The 17,861-nt window shown below is 38.9% G+C and overlaps 2 protein-coding genes across 11 annotated transcripts in view; both read right to left on the bottom strand.

Moving 5' to 3' along the window:
* The window catches only part of C12H2orf42 (chromosome 12 C2orf42 homolog), a 42,433-nt gene extending 39,874 nt beyond the window's left edge, over positions 1 to 2,559 (bottom strand). For 2 of the 4 annotated variants that reach the window (XM_060309285.1, XM_030877473.2), the window contains exon 1: positions 2,508 to 2,528. The gene's annotated coding sequence lies outside the window, so the exon portion shown is untranslated. Of the gene's footprint in view, positions 1 to 1,932; positions 1,997 to 2,507 lie in introns of those variants that run through there. The other 2 variants (XM_030877472.2, XM_060309286.2) reach the window with 2 other exon arrangements.
* Positions 2,560 to 12,714: 10,155 nt separating this feature from the next.
* TIA1 (TIA1 cytotoxic granule associated RNA binding protein) overlaps positions 12,715 to 17,861 on the bottom strand; it is a 29,150-nt gene continuing 24,003 nt past the window's right edge. For 5 of the 7 annotated variants that reach the window (XM_030877475.3, XM_030877478.2, XM_060309065.2 and 2 more), the window contains 2 exons: positions 16,337 to 16,482; positions 12,715 to 15,403 (listed from right to left, as the gene is read on the bottom strand). In XM_030877475.3, coding sequence (XP_030733335.1) covers positions 15,277 to 15,403; positions 16,337 to 16,482 — 273 coding nt within the window. In that variant the 3' untranslated portion in view covers positions 12,715 to 15,276. The remainder of the gene's footprint in view (positions 15,404 to 16,336; positions 16,483 to 17,861) is intronic. The other 2 variants (XM_030877476.2, XM_030877479.3) reach the window with 1 other exon arrangement.

Genomic DNA, 17,861 nt, shown 5'->3' with positions numbered 1-17,861 from the left:
ATGTGGCTTGTGAGATATTTCCCCAACCAGGGATCAAACCCAGGCCCCCAGCAATGGAAGAACGGAGTCCTAACCACTGGACTCCCAGGGAATTCCCGAAAAATGATTTTAAACGTCCCAAATTCAACCTTACAATAAGCAAGAGGCAAATGAAAACAAGACTTCAGCAAAGTGACACAAAAGATAAATGTTATCACATGAGGATGTGGAGAAATAGGCAGTGTACACTATTGTGGGCGTGTAAACTGCAATATCGTCTTTAAAAGGATGTAAATAAACTTAAAACACACTTTGACTTAGCAATTCCACTTTTAAGATTTCATGAGTTCTAGTCTCACATGAACACAAAATATGTACAGGGGTACTCCATGCAAGGCTGTCCATAACTGCACAAGAACAGAAGCAGCCTAAGAGCTAACTAAATAAATCATGGTGTAACCATACAATATGCTACTATAGAGCCCCTAAAACGAATCAGATTTATATGTATTGATAAGGAACCAATATCAAGATATATTGTGGAGTAAAAAAAGGTATAATACTTCGTGTACAATGTGATACTCTTGATTTAAAAAAGAAAAAAGACAGGGGAGATACACACATATAGAATATGTTGCCTCAGAAGAAGGGACTGGGGACTTGAGAAACAGAAAGTGGGAAGGAGATATACATTTCACTGTTCCATACGATTTGAATTTTAAACTTGTACTAGTATCACTTATTACAGATTCTATATTGAAAGCATACATAAACAAGTAACACAATTTGTAAATGACAGGGATAGAGTAGGATTAGTTAGTTTAGAAATCCCACTAGGGGATTAAAGAGAGAAAGGGAATTTTAAGGGAGTTTGGGAGACTGATGTAAGCTAATGACCACTCAAGAAAAGAATCCAGTAACCTAGCAACAGTCCACACTATCTTGAAGGAAGACCAGGTGCATCCAAACACCAGACACACTCAAGCCACAAATCCTGGTAGTTACAACACAAGACAATAGATATGGGGTCTGAATCTTGTTACATGAAGTCAGGGAGTTAATGATCCTTGAAGAGTAGCATTTCTGCATGTAGCCAAGACAGGAATATAGATGAAAGGGGAAAGAAACTAGGTGAGAGGGGACATTATACAAAAACTTGAGATGGATTACCATATCTTAGTATAATTTACCACCCTTTTGCTAATATACATATGATTTAAATAGCGCCAAGGCAGTCCGGGTTAGACCAGATAGGGTCAAAGGAGGAACCGATGATGTAAGCCTTGACGTCTGCCCAAGACTGAGGAAGAAGGTGGTGTTCTCCTCTCCCCACTTTTTCTTTGATTATAAAAATATAGCCCTCTTTGTTCTCAGGGCTGTGCTCCCCTGCTGTCCAGCTCGTATCTCTCACAAGCCTCCTATGCTAATAAACTCACTCTTCACCTGCCACTTTGCCTCACGCTGAATTCTCTGAGCTTCAGTAAGTCCTGACACCAGGTGAGCAGTTTCAACTAAAAGACAGTGGGTTCGAGTCCCCTCCTAAGTCAGGGATTGTGGGTTCAATTCCCAATGTGAGGTGCAGGGGGGTTGGAGTCCTGGTCTGAGTTTTGGTTGGGTCCCACCCAAGAAGGAGTGCAGTTTCATAAAGAACCTGTATTTTTGAATCCTGCCTAGGAAAGCGTCTCCTCTCCCTGGCAAGTTTACTCAACAGCCTCCTCAGATGGTGTAAACGGACTGGTGCTGGAAGAGCTACCCCACGAACACTCCCTGTACTGCTGGGTTTTCAGCCCCGTACTATTCGGCTGTAGAGCTATATACAGTTTGGTGAATGCTGTTTAAGGCTTGTGAAGCACAGTAAGTGAAGAGAACGATCACCATAAATAAAACATAAACTTGCTAACGTTTACTGAGTACAAGTAAGCTTTTCCCATGCATTTACTCATGTATGCTCACCACGATCCTGTGAAGTAGGTATTATTTTATCTTAGAGATGAAGAAACTGGCTCAGAGAAAGTAGTGATTTGATTAATGTCCCTCAGCCGGCCTCTAGATAATCTAACGTGAGTTTGGAATCTGCTGGATTCCGTCAAACCACAAGTGAGAGGAAGGGGCAGGACTAGAAGCCAGGACTCTCAACTCCAGGTCCAGGGTGCTTCCATTGCCCCGCACTGCCTCGGAAGAGTGGAGAAAGGCCTTCGGGGCCACGCAGACAAGACCCCTGTCATCCGGCCTGCGGGACCCGCACCTCCCACCTGGCTTCCGGGATGCGGCCAGCCCCCGGACGCACCCACCCGGGGACCTGCTTCCCGGCATCCTCCCCGCGCGACCGCTCACTTCCGGTCCTAAGTAGGCCCAAGCAGAAGCATCACCTGCCTGGCACCCTGCTCTTGGGAAACGCTATCCGCCGGGATTCCCAGCTCTACGCCCTTGTCCCATTGCCGCCCCCGCCTTCTGTCAACACAGCCCCCTTACCTGCCCTGCGCCCCCCACCCCGCCGTCCCAGGCCCCCAGCTGATGACCGCCCTCACCTCCTCTCTCTTCGCCTGCCACGGCCTTTTACAAACGCGGCCAAACTGTTCGCTGTAACGACAGTCGTTATTGGTCAGAGCCGCCCACGCGCGGCGAGAGCCCGCCCACCTCAGCTAGCGTTGTCTGACGGGAGTTGTAGTTTCCTCCTCCTGGAGGCGGCTGACAATTGGGGAATCCCGTGGTGGAATCTGCCCCTACCTGGCGGTAGTACTACTTAGGTTCTTTGCTGTGGAAAGAGTGCTTCTGGCCAACCCTGCTGGTACTGGAAGGCACAGACAACTCTAGGGCTGGTCATGACTGTTTCAGGCCTGAGTGAGTCCTATTTCTGAGTAGAATTCCATTGGTCATTGATGCAAAAATCAACTTAGATTTTCTACATTATTAGCAGATGCCGGCTGCGATTTAGTGTTTTGTCAAGGGGATCTTGTCCACCAAAGTATTTGCTGCTTCTATCACTTGTGTGTTTGCATCAAGTTATCTTTTTCTCCCTTAATTATACTCTGACATATTACTTGAACGTTTTCCCGTATTAGGCGTTGGAATTGGGTTCTGGTATGACCTAGTTTTGGTCCTTGGAATCGCACAGAATAAGTCTAATAAATAAGTCTAATCAAATAAATAAATTCGTGCTCCTGAGTACAAATATGTTAAGGGTGAGGCCTGTGTGTGTGTGTTGGAAAACTCTGGAATGAGATTTCCTGCACCTTTAGCTTTCATCCTGATACTTATTAGTGGTGGCACTGTGGGCCGGTTGCCTGAGAACTGTCAACGGAAATAATAAAAATATTTAAAATAAAAAAAATGTGAGAGCTGTGAGTTTCAGTTTTATTCAGGGACTTACTTAGGACTATAGTCAGGGAGACAACCTCTCAGATAGCTTTGAAGAAGTGATCTGAAGAGGTATGGGGAGAGGTTAGTACATCTGTGATTTTGGAGAAGGGGTATGTGTAATCAAGCACACAGCTTGGTAGAAGATTGCTGCTGGTCACAAGGCACAGATAATGATTTCAGTGTTTTTCTAAGTATGGGAAGATGCAAGAAACTGGGTTCATAAAATCCCCCGAAAATATCTATATGAAGTCCTATTCTGCCAGTTTTCCCAGAGCATGGAGTGCCCCATTTCTGATCTCCACCCTGAACTCCTTTCAGGGTGTGTTGAAGGTCAGTGACTGCAGTGGCTAATGACTTAATCCTTGTTGAGCCAGAAGGTGAGTGACATTCTTTAGCTGGTAGAACCGTAGTCTTCTCAACTGTTAATAAGAGAAGTGGTCCCTTTCATGATTAAGGTTTGCTATGTTGTTTCTTAAACTGGAGGTAGGGGGAGACGGGCACATTTTTTTCCAGAAAATTTTTCCAATTTTGTCTTTCCATTTCAATTATAAGGTTTTAAATGATCATCAGTATATCCTGTATCATCTAGATGATCACCTAGTAATACTGTGGGGTTTCAATGCCTGGTTGTGTTTATGATTGTATAAGTACCAAGTGATTATCTAAAGCAGTTGTTCTCAACTGGTAGCACTGCTACACATCTAGTAGATGCCATGGAAGATCCTGCAATGCACAGGACAGCCCTTACAACAAAGAATTATCTGGACCAAAATGTCAGTAGTGCCACAATTGAGAGACCCTGTTGTAAAGAGTGTTTAAATTTTTTTCAGTGGAATTGCCCAAATGTGTCCTAAGAGATCTGTGGGTTTTCTGCTGAGACACATTATCTGTTCCAGCCAGAAAGGAAGCTATCAAGCAACCCCATTCTAAAAGAGGTTTCTTTCTTCCAAGCCAGACACTCAGGGTTCTTCCATTCCTCCTTCAAAGAAGGGTCTTTGAAGAAACATTGCCATCATCGAAGTCCTTTCTGAGCCCTCTTCTCATAAATAGGATTCTCAGAATTGCACAATATTCTCAAGTTATGGTTCATTATGGTATGTTAATTTTCAGTATGTTAATATTTTTTACCCAGTCACTTTACTTAATTCTCTCATTGTTTTTTTTGTTTTTAATATATATAGACTATTTTTTTAAAGTTTACTTTTGTCCGCGTCGGGTCTCAGTTGCAGCACGCAGGCTTTCTAGTGGCACACAGGCTCCAGAGTATGCAGGCTCTGTAGTTTGTGGTGCGTGGGCTCAGTTGCCCCGTGGCATGTGGGATCTTAGTTCCCCAACCAGGGATCAAACCCACATCCCCTGCATTGGAAGGCGGATTCTTAACCACTGGACCACCAGGGAAGTCCCTGCCCATTAATTTCTAACCTTTCTTTTCTAATATAAGCATTTAAGGGTATACATTACTTTCAAAGGGCCATTTTATTTGCATTCCACAAATTTTGATAGACAATATTTTTATTTTCTTTAAATTTTAAATAATTTAAAATTTTCACTATGGAGTCTTCTTTGACTCATAAGTTATTTATACATGCGTTTTCGTAACTGATTTCTAACCTAACTTCTTTATGGTCAGAAAACATGATAGGCTACTTTTTTTGATCTCATAGAAACTCTGCTTTATTTATTTATTTGTTAATAGATGAATAATAGCTTCTGATATTTAAAGGCATTTCCAATAAAAAGAATTTGTGTGGTATTGGCACATTAGAACAATTATTCACAGTTCTTTGATTTTTGCCAATTGGCAATAATTATTCTTCAACTTCCCTTACCCTTCTAACTCCTGTGACCTTTAAAAACCAATATTTTCTTAAGTATTCCATGTGTGCTTGAGAACAGATGTGTATATATTTTCTTTGCTATTAATTTGGCTACATCAGCTTCATTTACGGTTTCCTGGTATATATCTTTCTGCATACTTTTGTTTTAGATGTTGCTTCTAAGCAGTGCATCTAGATTTTAAAAATCCAATTAGACAATCTCTTTTATTAGCTTCGTACATGTATTATGCTTGTTAATCCATTTGGAATTATTTCTACCATCTAAGATTGGTTTGTCTGGCTTTCTCTGTTTCTTTTCTTCTTCTGCCTTCTTTTGGATTTTTTTGTTACCTCCTCTTTTGGGAAGTTATATGCTCTATTTTTATTATTTTAGTGACGATCCTTTACATTTTAACTCAAGGCCAAAGCTAATACATTTTTCTGCTATTCTCCTGAAAAAAAATACAGTGATCTTAGAACACTTTAACCACCTCCTGTCATATATATTATTATTATCCAGTATTTTATTTTAGTTCTCCCTTAGAAGAAGGCACTATTATTGTTGCTTTAGATTAAACTACATATGTATAAATTTCTTTGCTTACCATTTCTTTTTGCAGCTCAGACGTTTGTTTGGGGATTTTTTTCTCCCTGAAATATACGCTTTAGAAGTTCATTTAGTATTGGATTTATTGTTGGCAAATTCTCTTGGCTTTTCTTTTTCTATTTCATCCTCATTCTTGTATGATTGCTTTAAGTTGGTTGTTTCTTTCAGCACATTGAAGATACCCCTCTGAATTCTGGCCCATCGTCTTGCTGTTGAAACATTTGATGTCAATCTAATTGTCATATCATTGTAGTAGTCTTTTTTCTCCCCCTCTCTGCTGCTTTTAAAATCTGTCTTTGATAATCTGCAATTTGACTATATATGTAAGCATGGACTTCATTTTATTTATCTTCCTTGGGATTCATTGTGGATCTTGTCTGAGAATTCCTACCCTTCAATAATTCGGGAAAATTCTCAGCCCTATCTCTTCGAATACTTCCCATCCCAAATTGTTTTCTCTCTTTATGGAACTCCAGTTTAAATATATTTTAGATTTCCCATTCTATTCTCCATGCTCTCTTCATATTTTCTACCTCTTTGTCTCTGCACTGTTGTACTGTTCCAATTCACAGATGTCTTCAGCTGTATCTAATTTGGTTTTGCCAGTCCATTGAATTTTTAATTTTAGCTTTTGTGTTTTTAATTTCTACAGGATCTATTAGTTTCTTTAAAAATTCTGCCTAATCATTCAATAGTTACTTCTTGCTCATATTTTTACTGCATCTTTTACTTCTAAAGACATATGATATATAGTTATCACATATTCAACATGTGATTATTATAATGTCTTAAAGTCCTTGGAGGTCAAATGGACAAAGGATACAGACAGGTCACAGAAAAGAAACACAAACAGCCAACTATCATGGGAACAAATCACTAACTTTACTTACAATTAGGGAAATAAAAGAGATCATTTTACATGCATCAGATTGGCAAAAATAAAGGCTTAATAACAACCAGCACTGGTAAAAGTAGGGGGGCAAACGAGTGCTTTCGGACATTATTGGTTGGAGTGTAAAATGGTACAGCTTTTAAGAGCTGTACCATTATAACTGTACCATTATAAAGAGCTGAACGTTATAAAGTACCAATATAATTTGACAATATATATCATACAGTTTTTGCAATTTACATTCTTTAATCCATCATTCAATTGAGTATCCTAGAAAAACAGTACACACATGCACACAAACGCATTCTTTAACTGTTGTTCCGATTTTCTGTGTAAACGGAGGTGAATGTTTTTTGTTGTGTATTTCCGAATGAAGAGTGGGGTTGTTTTTTTGGTGGTCATTTACTTATCTTTGTGATTTATTCATAGTTTATTGTATTGAGATTTTAAAAAATTATTGCTTTTTAAAACCCATCTCCTCTTTCCTCTCTCCTTCCGTCTATAGCCCACTTAATCGGGAAGGCAGAGGCTGCACTAGTTAACTATCCCCACCTCCCACTCCTTTACAGTCCACATTTTGCTCCTACTTCTTCACTGAAAATGATTTTTTTTTTTTTTTTTTGCGGTACGCAGGCGTCTCACTGTTGTGGCCTCTCCCGCTGCGGAGCACCGGCTCCGGACGCGCAGGCTCAGCGGCCATGGCTCACGGGCCCAACCGCTCCGCGGCATGTGGGATCTTCCCAAACCGGGACACGAACCCGTGTCCGCTGCATTGGCAGGCGGACTCTCAACCACTGCGCCACCAGGGAAGCCCAAAATGCTCATTTTTAAAGTCACCAATTACTCCCTCATTGCTAAATCTAGTGGACTTTTTTTCACAACTTGTATTTTTCCCCTCTGCCAAATTTGACTCATCACTACTTGAATGTTTTCCTCCTTGATTTCTGCAACATCATGGACCCGCAGTATTTCTCCCACCTGTCTGGCAGCTCTTCATCATTCTCCTCTGCAAGCTTCTCTGTCTCTGTCCCCTTCAATACTGATAGACCTAAGAGTTCTGTCCTCAGTCCTCTTCTCACTCTAGTGTCTCTCTGGGTGATTGCCACTCCATGGGTTGAACTACCACCTAAATGCTGATGACTCCCATCTCTATTTCAGCCTGGACCTCCCTTCCAAATTCCATATCATTACCTACTGGCTATTTCTACCTGAATGTCACACATGTCCAAGCACCACATTTTGAAAGGCAGACCTCATTAGCTTTCATCTTCTGCCCTGTAACTAGCATCTATCCTTACTCACCCCCGCAAACTGCGCTTCTTCCTTTTCCTACCCCAGTAACTAGTCCCAACCATCCATCTAATTGCTCATGCCAGGAACCTGGAAGACATCTTGACTAAAAACAAATTAGATCAATGGCTCCCTAGGACCTTTAAGTTAAAAAAAAGTTCAAATTACTTGGCATGGCATAAAGAATTGGCCCTGGTTTGGTCCTTTAGTTTTAGCTCTCATCACCTCATACCCAGTACTCTAGCTGGTAGTACTATCAGCACATGGTAGAAATCCATTTGGTTAAAACAAGATTGAGATAAATTGATTGATTTACTACCTACTGGGTATATACAGCACTGAAGAAAAGTCACCAGCTTTTAGTGGGCAACACAGGTTTTAATGATATAATCGCACAAATACATAATTTAAAATGATGACAAATGCTATAAAGGAAAAGTAAACATAAGATGGCTTGAGAGCTACTGATTTAGATTGTGGGTAAAGAAAGGAAGGCATTTTAGAGGAAGGGACATTTAAGTGGAGAGTTGAAGACAAAGAGCAGACAAAAGGCATGCACATGGCAGGGCTCTGCAATGGGAGTCTCGGTCCCCAGTCCACTCTTCTTGGCCTTGCTTTGTGAAACATTTCTTCTTTGCCAGTTGGCTCAATGTTAGGCTTTGTCAATAGAGGGCACTGGGGGAACATGGCAAGGTGATGGTGACAGGAAGGCACATTCCTTATGGGTTCTGGTTCTCTTTCTTTTCAGCGTGCAAGCCAATGGATCAGTGTACAGAAGACCCAGTGGCGCTCGCATCAGTGGTTCTCTGGACCTGCCCCGGCTGCACCCTCAGGCCACACTTTACTTACCTGCAGCTGCTTCCATGGCAGCTTTGGCTGCACCACTCTCGAGGACTGACAGATAAAATACAGGACACCCAGTTAAACAACAAATGACTTTTAGTATGTTTCTTGCAATATTTGCGATTGTGCTTTCACTTGCTAATTCTGGCAACCCTATAGCTCCCCCACATGGTGGACCATTTCTAAAGATTATCTCCAGCCCACCCACCTCTGGCCAATGGCAGGCAGCTTCTAAGGACCAGGCCTGGCCCACGCCCTCTGGCATGTTTGTTCAGCAGGTGGCACGTTCCTATGATAATCAAGCCCACTTTGAAGAGGTGAGAAACTCAGTGCTCTCCTAAACCCTTAGTTTCTGCATTGTCCCCTCTGTCCATAAATAGTAGCTGCTTTTTTTTGCGCCTGCAATTTCTGGATCCCTTTTAGTAGTTAACCACTTTTTATTATTTAACAACTATTCACATTAAAATTTCCCTTTTCAAAATTTAGTGTTGGCTTCTGTCTCCTTGACTGGACCTTAACTGATACAAAGTGTTTACTTATTCAGGAAACTGAAAGATGAGTGTGGAGTGGAAGGGCTTATGGGAGACTGGAGAATGGCTTGCTGTGAAGTTGGGTAAGCACAGATTGCATTTGTAGAAGGCTCTGCGGGCCACCTTAAAGATGTTAGATTACTGCTAAATACAATTTGAAACAAAGACTTTCAAGCAGGGGAGTGTCATGATCAGATTTACATCTGTTAAAAGATTCCTTTGGTCTTCTGATTCTGGTAGAAATGTTAGCAGCCTGGTTCTGGATCTTTCCACTTCTGGAAACCACAGGGAGCGACAAGGAAAACATGACCAACTGACTCCCACAAACAGTTATCTTAAGTGAAACTAGGGATGCAAAGAAAACGTATACATTCCACATTGAGTGGAAGTGTGGTACTGGATGGGAGGCCAACTGAGTGCCATGGGGGAAGGACAGGGAGTGAGGAGGGGGCTGGTAGTGGCAGACCTCAGAAATCACTCGCAAATATTCACTCTGAGAAGAGAGCCAAACCCTGAGTGGAGCCTGCTGTGGGGAGGACTGAACAAGCATATGAGTGTGGGAGAGGCAGGGAGGGAAGGTGTGTGAAGTGCCTAAGGGCTCCAGAGGTGATGTCTTTCAGAAAGCAAGTTAGGGGATCTCATTGAAGACATGAGTTAGGTCCCTTAATGTAGCAGATGAAGGAACCAAGGGAGCTCAGAGCTGGCAGAGAACTTCTGAACAAGATCACATCCCAGAGAAGACCCATGGCTACACTTTTAAGGAGACAATTCATTGTAGCCACAGAGGGAGGTGAGAAACCTCGACAAGGTCTTTCCCCTTCATCCTCCTGCTGGTACTTGGTCTAGGAAAAACCAACTGTTTCAAATATGAACAAATAGGAATAAGCACAGCATTTGTATCAAGATACTGTAATTAAAAATAAGACGGCAAAACTTACCTAGAGTTTCCCTGGAGAAGACTCACAGGAAAAATGTTCCCACAAAGCAGTTGAAAATAATATAGACATTCCAATATGAATTTTAAAAATCTAATGAAGTGAATGCAGCTAAGAAAAACAAGAATTCAGGGAAGAGACATCCCTGAAGTCAAACAAAAATTGGTGGAATTTAGAAAACAGAAAAAAATTTTTTTTCAGAAATGAAGATTACATTAAAAGGAACACAAGTGAGTCTGGATACCACAGGAAGCATATTAAGGAACGGAGATTAGAAGTGAAAAACGCCAACAAAAAGGTAAAAATAATTAAGAACAAATGATAGAAATCATGTCAGGCAGAGGAAATCCAACACACAATTGGAATTGCCAAAGAAAACCAAAGCAGTGGAATAGTATTGATACAAATATTTGTGAATATAATTCAGGAAAACATGAAATATTATCTTGATGCATGTACTTGGCTCAGGGAATGTTTCCTTTCTTATAGAATGCTTTCCCTGACAACTGTCTCTTTCCATTTGCTTTTCTTCCAGTATTTAGTCTTTTCACATGCTCCATAGTTCCATAAAACATCTCACAATACACAGGCTGGCATCTCAGATAACCTTAAGTCTAGCCCTCTGACCATCAGTCTGGATTGGCTGCCAGGTCGCTTCACAGCTGCAATCCTGGGACTTCCCGTTATCTCACTCGTGTTTGATCCTGTTTCTAGACGCTACATCATATTTTTTCTTTGATTTACTCTTATTTTGATGGAGTTTATCCAGTAACTGAGAATCAGTGAACAGGAAGAAAATCTTTTGAGAACTTGCATGTCTAAAAATGTCTTTATTCTATTGTCACCCAAGACATAATTCATTCAAACTTTTGAAGACAGCACCCCATTGATCACTAGGTTCCAATGTTGCCGTTGAGTATTTTCCTTGATCCTTTTTTTACCTGGTAAATTTCTGAATATTCTCTTTATAGGTCTGGCATCCTAAAATTTCATAGTGGTATGGCTTCATATGGGTCTTTTATATTTATTGTGCAAATTCAACATTAGCTTTTTTTTAATCTTGAAACTCAAAATTTCATCAGGGAAATTTTCCTTTATTTAATAAATTCTACTCAATCCTCTATTTTCTTCCTGGAACTCCTATTGATTTAATATTAAACCTCCTGAATTGATCCATATTTATTTTTTTCCCTACACTTTTGATTTGTTATAGAACATCTCTTTTAATATTCTCACTGAATTTATTCATATTCTAATTTCTTATTGTGACATTTTATTAGTATCCTGTTCTAATTTCTTGAGTACAGTATCTTATTTGAGGATATGATAGTTGTTGAAGTTTTCTGATTCTTGAGAGTTGCTTTTATTTAGCTCTACCTTTTACAATCAAGGTTTTTCTCAATTTCTGGTGATCTTTGGCTGTCTTTATTTAGAAGTGAAGCACTAAAAACCTATTTGGAAGGTTTGTGTACGTGGGCAGGGCTTACTGATTGGTACGCTCCACTGTAAGGGGACTCTTGGCCAGTTGCTTTTTGGCGGGGACCCTCAAATGTCAGCATCTGTCTTTTCACTCAAGAGTTGCTTATTTTTCCACAGTAGGAGCCACCAAATCTTGCCTGGTGTGTTCAAGTGTGGCTGTTGGTTTTCTAGAGCTGAACACAAATAAGGAGCTAGGGATCTCATTTATCTAGTATATAAAACTGCTTAATAACTATTTTCTGCACAGCGTCTCACCCGAGCTTATTAACCCTGAGTAAGAAATCTACTTTTCCCTTTTTTAGGTGAATTACTATCAGAATAACTTAGCCTTCAACTTCAGAGACCACAGTGTAAAGTCCTATTCAACTCAGAAACATTCAAATACATTTTATCAAGGCTCTTAAATTAAAATTTGTTGTTTTGGAGGTATGCCCTTCAAGTTCTAAATAGTCAAATGCAGTGACTGGAAAAAACGTAACAACCCCCTACAAAAAGATTTTGTTTTTAGAAATCATCACTCTTTCATTGAAAGGGTTTGTTCTTTATTTCCTACAAACACATTTTATTTTTCCAATTCAACTGTAACCTCAAGAGCACCCTGTAGCTCTTGGTAAACTTAACTCTCTTTGTGTATGCAAACTAGTCCTTATCAACTGCCTTCTCAAAAGTAATAGAACTCTAACACATACAAAAGGAAGCTGAGTAAGCACAGGAACAAAACAGGAGAAGAATAAAACTAGAATGTGAATCTCATTTCAACAGGGAGAGAATATTAACAAGGAAAATGAGATCCTGATTTCATAGTGAGTTAAATCTACAGCAATTCTTTGTGGTATCAAACTAACCCGATGCAAACCATGGTTTCTGAAATAAGATTAAAAAGAAATCTAACAAATACCAGAGTGAATATAACAATATGACTAGACCAAAAAGAAAAAAAAGTCTCTCACACACAATAATCACTGCAAGAAGATCCCAAAGGTTATAGAAAACATAAAGGAACTTTAATATCCAAACAGTCAGGGCAAAGAATACTGGATTAATGACCCATTAAGTGTGAACCACTTTAGGTTCTTTACAGTACCAGATGTATTTTAAAGTAAAATCTGAATGCATATTGCAGAGAATGAATCCATTTAAAAAACTTTAATTTCCTTACCTGATACTAATACCAGTATGATTTTTAGACTGTAAATTTTTAAAATGATTTAACACTGAGAGTAAGATTTAAAGCAAAGTTAGCAATGTTCCTGAATTGCAAATTTGTTCAGTAGTAATAAGCCTTTGAGTAATGCTACTTTCTTCTCAAAAAGTAGTCAATGTACATTTTAGAATTGTGCAATAAGAAAATATTGGCTAATAAAAAGTGTTATTTCTTGAGATAGTCAAGATGAAAGAAGAACTATACTTTTGCTTGGATTATTTATGCCCAAATAATTTACCCTGCAATCCACAGATGTATAGGACATAAAATACTTTTGAATAAGAGAAAAGTGAGGGTCCTAAAATAGGAACACAAACCAGAAGAATCTAAAAACAGCATCCTGTTACTTTTTTTTGAGTATTTAAGCTGCTTTTGGTTGCATGCCCTGATCTGTAGAAGGTTAATTAACAAGGAAATAAAATTTCCAAGTGTTTAAAAAATTTACTCATCTTCCATAAAGCAACTTTTAATGTATCAACACTTAGAAAATACACAGTGACTTGATGAAACATCAGTACAACTGCATAGAATTGAGCTCCAGAGAATTATACATTTATGAGCTGTCTTTCCTGGGCTCTGGTTTACAGGAGTATTGGCTTAGAGACCAGCTTAGAGTAATCTGCTCCTACCTGGAGGATACAGGCCAGGAAACTCTTAGGATTCCATGGGCCTTTTCTGTTCCTAAATAAAACACCAGGAGCTCTCTGGTCTTAAAAACAACCAAGCATCCAAATATGTATACTGGGGACCCTTCCCCTTTGTGAGTCAAAGAAGAGGAGAGTTTGTGACTTTCGCTGAAAACAAAACAAAACAAAATCTCCCACAATTCTTCTAAGAGACTGAAATATACTAGAAATTTCAAAACTAGAACAATGCCATCAAAGATTAAACCTCTTAATGCTCGGAGCCACCCCAAAATAATAAAATTGGGAACTCCAGGAAAACAGGTACCAAAAGAATCAAAGTAATGATTGCACTGAGGATTCTCCTCTTTGAAGGCTGGTTAAGGAGGTAGGATTTCACGGTTTGTTTGTTTGTTTAACTTTTGGCCTCTGAACATTTAAAAAATGCTTTGCCCGGCGGTCATTCAGGCTAATTTTGGAGTTCACAAGAAACCCCAAGCCTGACATAAGGATATTCTACAGTTTCACAGCTATCATTTGTACATATTAAAATCAAGTTGATTTACTCTTTTTGAGTAAATATAACTAGGATATGGCAAATTAATATATTTCTTTACATACAACTTTGTGTCTCAAAGTTCTTGAAAAACAAGAGCAGATGACTTTGTATTCAAAGACTACCAAAGTGTGTATTTGATATTCACATGCAAACAAAACCTTATAAATCTCCTGTCAACTCTGCATGATGCCTTTAAGGAGGAAATGACATACAAAGTTTGCTAACTGTGCAAAATATTAAATTGCTAAAACATTTTACATAATGAAATGATACATGTAAATGTAGAAGTTGACACATGAAATTAACATGGGTCCATAAGAACTTATCACATTTCAGAGATTTTCTTTAGTAACAAGTTTTTGTTTTTATATTTCCTGGTACACAGCAAAGTTTATCACAGAAGATAAAAACCCTTTTAAACAAATTCAACAGGGAATTCTTGAGGCACCTTCTCATATAAAACACAAGATGAATGCAATTATCAATCCATCTGAGAAAAGTTTTCAATCTAAAGATCATTTTTTTCCATTTAAGTATATTTCATAGAACTTTAATAAGGCAAGACAAATTTGTGAAAAAAATGTAGATACAAAAATGATGTAAACTAATAACTTATATTAAAAAACCCCAAAGGGAAAACAGTGGAGATGGGACAGCTCAAACAATGCCTATTTCAAAAAAACCTAAAATAGAATTGTGCATAAGCTGAAGATTACAAAGAACTTCTAGACTCTGCACAGTTTTGGTTTTCCTTTTTTCTTTTTTTTTTACATCTTTATATTACATGTTTTAAATCATATCAGGAATGCAAACTAGAACTGCACACTACTTCAGTGGAAAAAAGTTCAACATTGTGCAATTTTCTGCCTCAATTTTAAAAAAGTGGCAGCAATCCCTGCATTTGTATTTGAAACAAGGATTTGAGAAACTTTATCAAAAAAGGTAATGAAGGCAAAAATTGGCAGACATCCAGCATATTGTTTCTTTTTAAAACAATGCGGATGGTAAGTAATTTCATGATTAAAAAATGAATCTTTTAAATAAATACATTGTATCTGACATTTGCACTGACTGATTTGATAAATCTTTAAGTAAACAACGGCTTTACTACACTCCCTGTAGCCTTAAGCCACTGGCTTTAGATTCTGGAGTCCTTTTTCACTGGGTTTCATACCCTGCGACTCGATACCCTGCAGGCTGATTAGGCATCATGCTGCCATTCTGTCCTGGAGGCGGCTGCACTCCATAATTTGGTCCCATCCACGGTGCAGAAGACTGTGTCTGACTGGTGCAGAACGTGAAAGAAGCAGAGGGGAGGGGAAATCCACTGGTTAAAATAAAATGTAATGCCAAGAATAAATAATGCCAAGAATAAATAACACATACGTGGGAAATATCCTTTTTCTTAAGCCCAAATATAAGAATAACTGTTATGCCAGAGAAAGCAAAGGCAAAAGCTTTTTTCTTTTAAAAACAAGCATCCTTGTAGCTTTAATTTGTACAGTTTAATTCTGTTAGTTTAATTATAGCTAAGAAAATATCCTTTATCTATAAACATTTATTCCCTTGAACTCAGAAAAACTCATCTCTAATCTCAGAAAACTGTCCATCTGGAGTTTGACATATGTTGAACAAGCCACTACTTGAAGGAAACGTGATCATTTGGCATGATACGGACTTGTATTTATATTACTCAAAGAAGAAATTAAGGTAATTATTAGTATATGTAAACTCATAAATTTTCTCAACATTACAAGATTCTTTTTAATAAAAATGGCAAAGCGTTTTAATTTCCAGTTTGTTTTTCAGAAATTTAAGTAAAATTGTAATTCAGGATGTATAAAGAAGCTTTCATATAACAATGTATGAATAAACCCTCTTGCACAAAAAAAAAGCATAATGAATAAAGCAATTAGGATCAAAATAACTGTATCCAATAAGCCTAGCAACTATTAAGTTATTTCCTTACTTAAATATTTGTTGATTCATTGCCAAGCATTACCAAAATTCTCATAACGCTGGTTATAAATCAAGACAACACATTTCTAGGCAAAATTTTAGATATTCACTTAAAACTATAAAGTAAAAACCTCTCTAAGTCTTTCAAAGGCGATGCTTTAGAAAGAAGGCACATTATCTACTAATTACTTAAAATCTCTTCCCAAGTTCTTGACATTTTCAAAGGCTAATAATAAAGGAAAAGAACAAGTATGCTTACTTAAATCCCTGCTGGTTCCATGGCTGGCCATACATTCCATATGCAGGTACCTGCCAACCATTAGGCATATATTGGCCAATTTGTTGTGCATTCCCATACCACTGGCCCCACTGGCCATAAGCTTGTGGATATCCAATTTGATTCTGCTATTAAGTAAAATTGTAACAGATAATTTAATATTATTTAAAGTTATAGGGGCATATACAGTCCTAATACACCACAAATACATAGCCATAACACATAGGGCCATAATTACAATTAAAACTAAAGGACAGGGCTTCCCTGGTGGCGCAGTGGTTGAGAATCCGCCTGCCAATGCAGGGGATGTGGGTTTGATCCCTGGTCTGGGAAGATCCCACATGATGCAGAGCAACTAAGCCCCGGGCGCTACAACTACTGAGCCTGTGCTCTAGAGCCTGTGAGCCACAACTACTGAGCCCGTGTGCTGCAACTACTGAAGCCTGCGTGCCTAGAGCCCGTGCTCTGCAACAAGAGAAGCCACCGCAATGAGAAGCCCGCGCACCTCAACAGAGTAGCCCCCACTTGTGGCAACTAGAGAAACCCCGTGCACAGCAACAAAGACCCAACACAACCAAAAATAAATAAATAAAATAAATAAATTTATATATATATTAAAAAGAAAACACTAAAGGACAAAGAAAAGTTTATAAAGTCACGGCTAATAAAAAAAAAGTGAGGTTATACTGCTTTAACTCTACAATGATGCTCTAAATGGCATACTCTTTGTAAGGCTGCAGGTTAGGGTTAGGGTTATTAAACTCAGGATAATGTTTGGGTGTTTTGTAAATTATACATATGACCGTTTCCTTTAGCTAGGGAAGATAGGGAAGATAAGGACTATTTATTCCTATATTCAGTTTACTTAAGAAAGTTATATAGTTTAGGATTTTCTTACTCCTATCTTGATGCTCCATTTCCTCATAGAAATGTTTGTGGGATCAAGTTTGAACCACTAGAACTGCCTGGAAAAACAAAGGCAGCAAAATCTGGAAGAAAATGCCAAGGTCCTAAATATATTCATAGCTTTTGTTTCAACTGAATCAAACATGCTTGTGAGGACTTCCCTGGTTGCGCAGTGGTTAAGAATCTGCCTGCCAATGCCGGGGACACGGGTTCAAGCTCTGGTTCGGGAAGATCCCACATGCCGCGGATCAACTAAGCCCATGTGCCACAACTACTGAAGCCCCCGCGCCTAGAGCCCATGCTCTGCAACAAGAGAAGCCACTGCAGTGAGAAGCCCGTGCATGCAACGAAGAGTAGCCCCCGCTCGCCGCAACTAGAGAAAGCCCACGCGCAGCAACAAGGACCCAATGCAAACAAAAATGGATGGATGGATGGATGGATGGATGGATAGATAGATAAATAAATAAATAAATAATAATTTTAAAAAAACATGCTTGTGAGTCCTCCAAATAGTATGTGAATAAATCTACTAAGTATTAGAAAAAATTTAATACCCTGTTAAGTTTGTTGCAGCATTTTAAAATCCACTGTGTGAGCATGA

This window comes from Globicephala melas, chromosome 12, assembly GCF_963455315.2.
Source record: "Globicephala melas chromosome 12, mGloMel1.2, whole genome shotgun sequence".
NCBI classification, from domain to species: domain Eukaryota; kingdom Metazoa; phylum Chordata; class Mammalia; order Artiodactyla; family Delphinidae; genus Globicephala; species Globicephala melas.
This window is presented reverse-complemented; position numbering and strand designations above follow the sequence as displayed.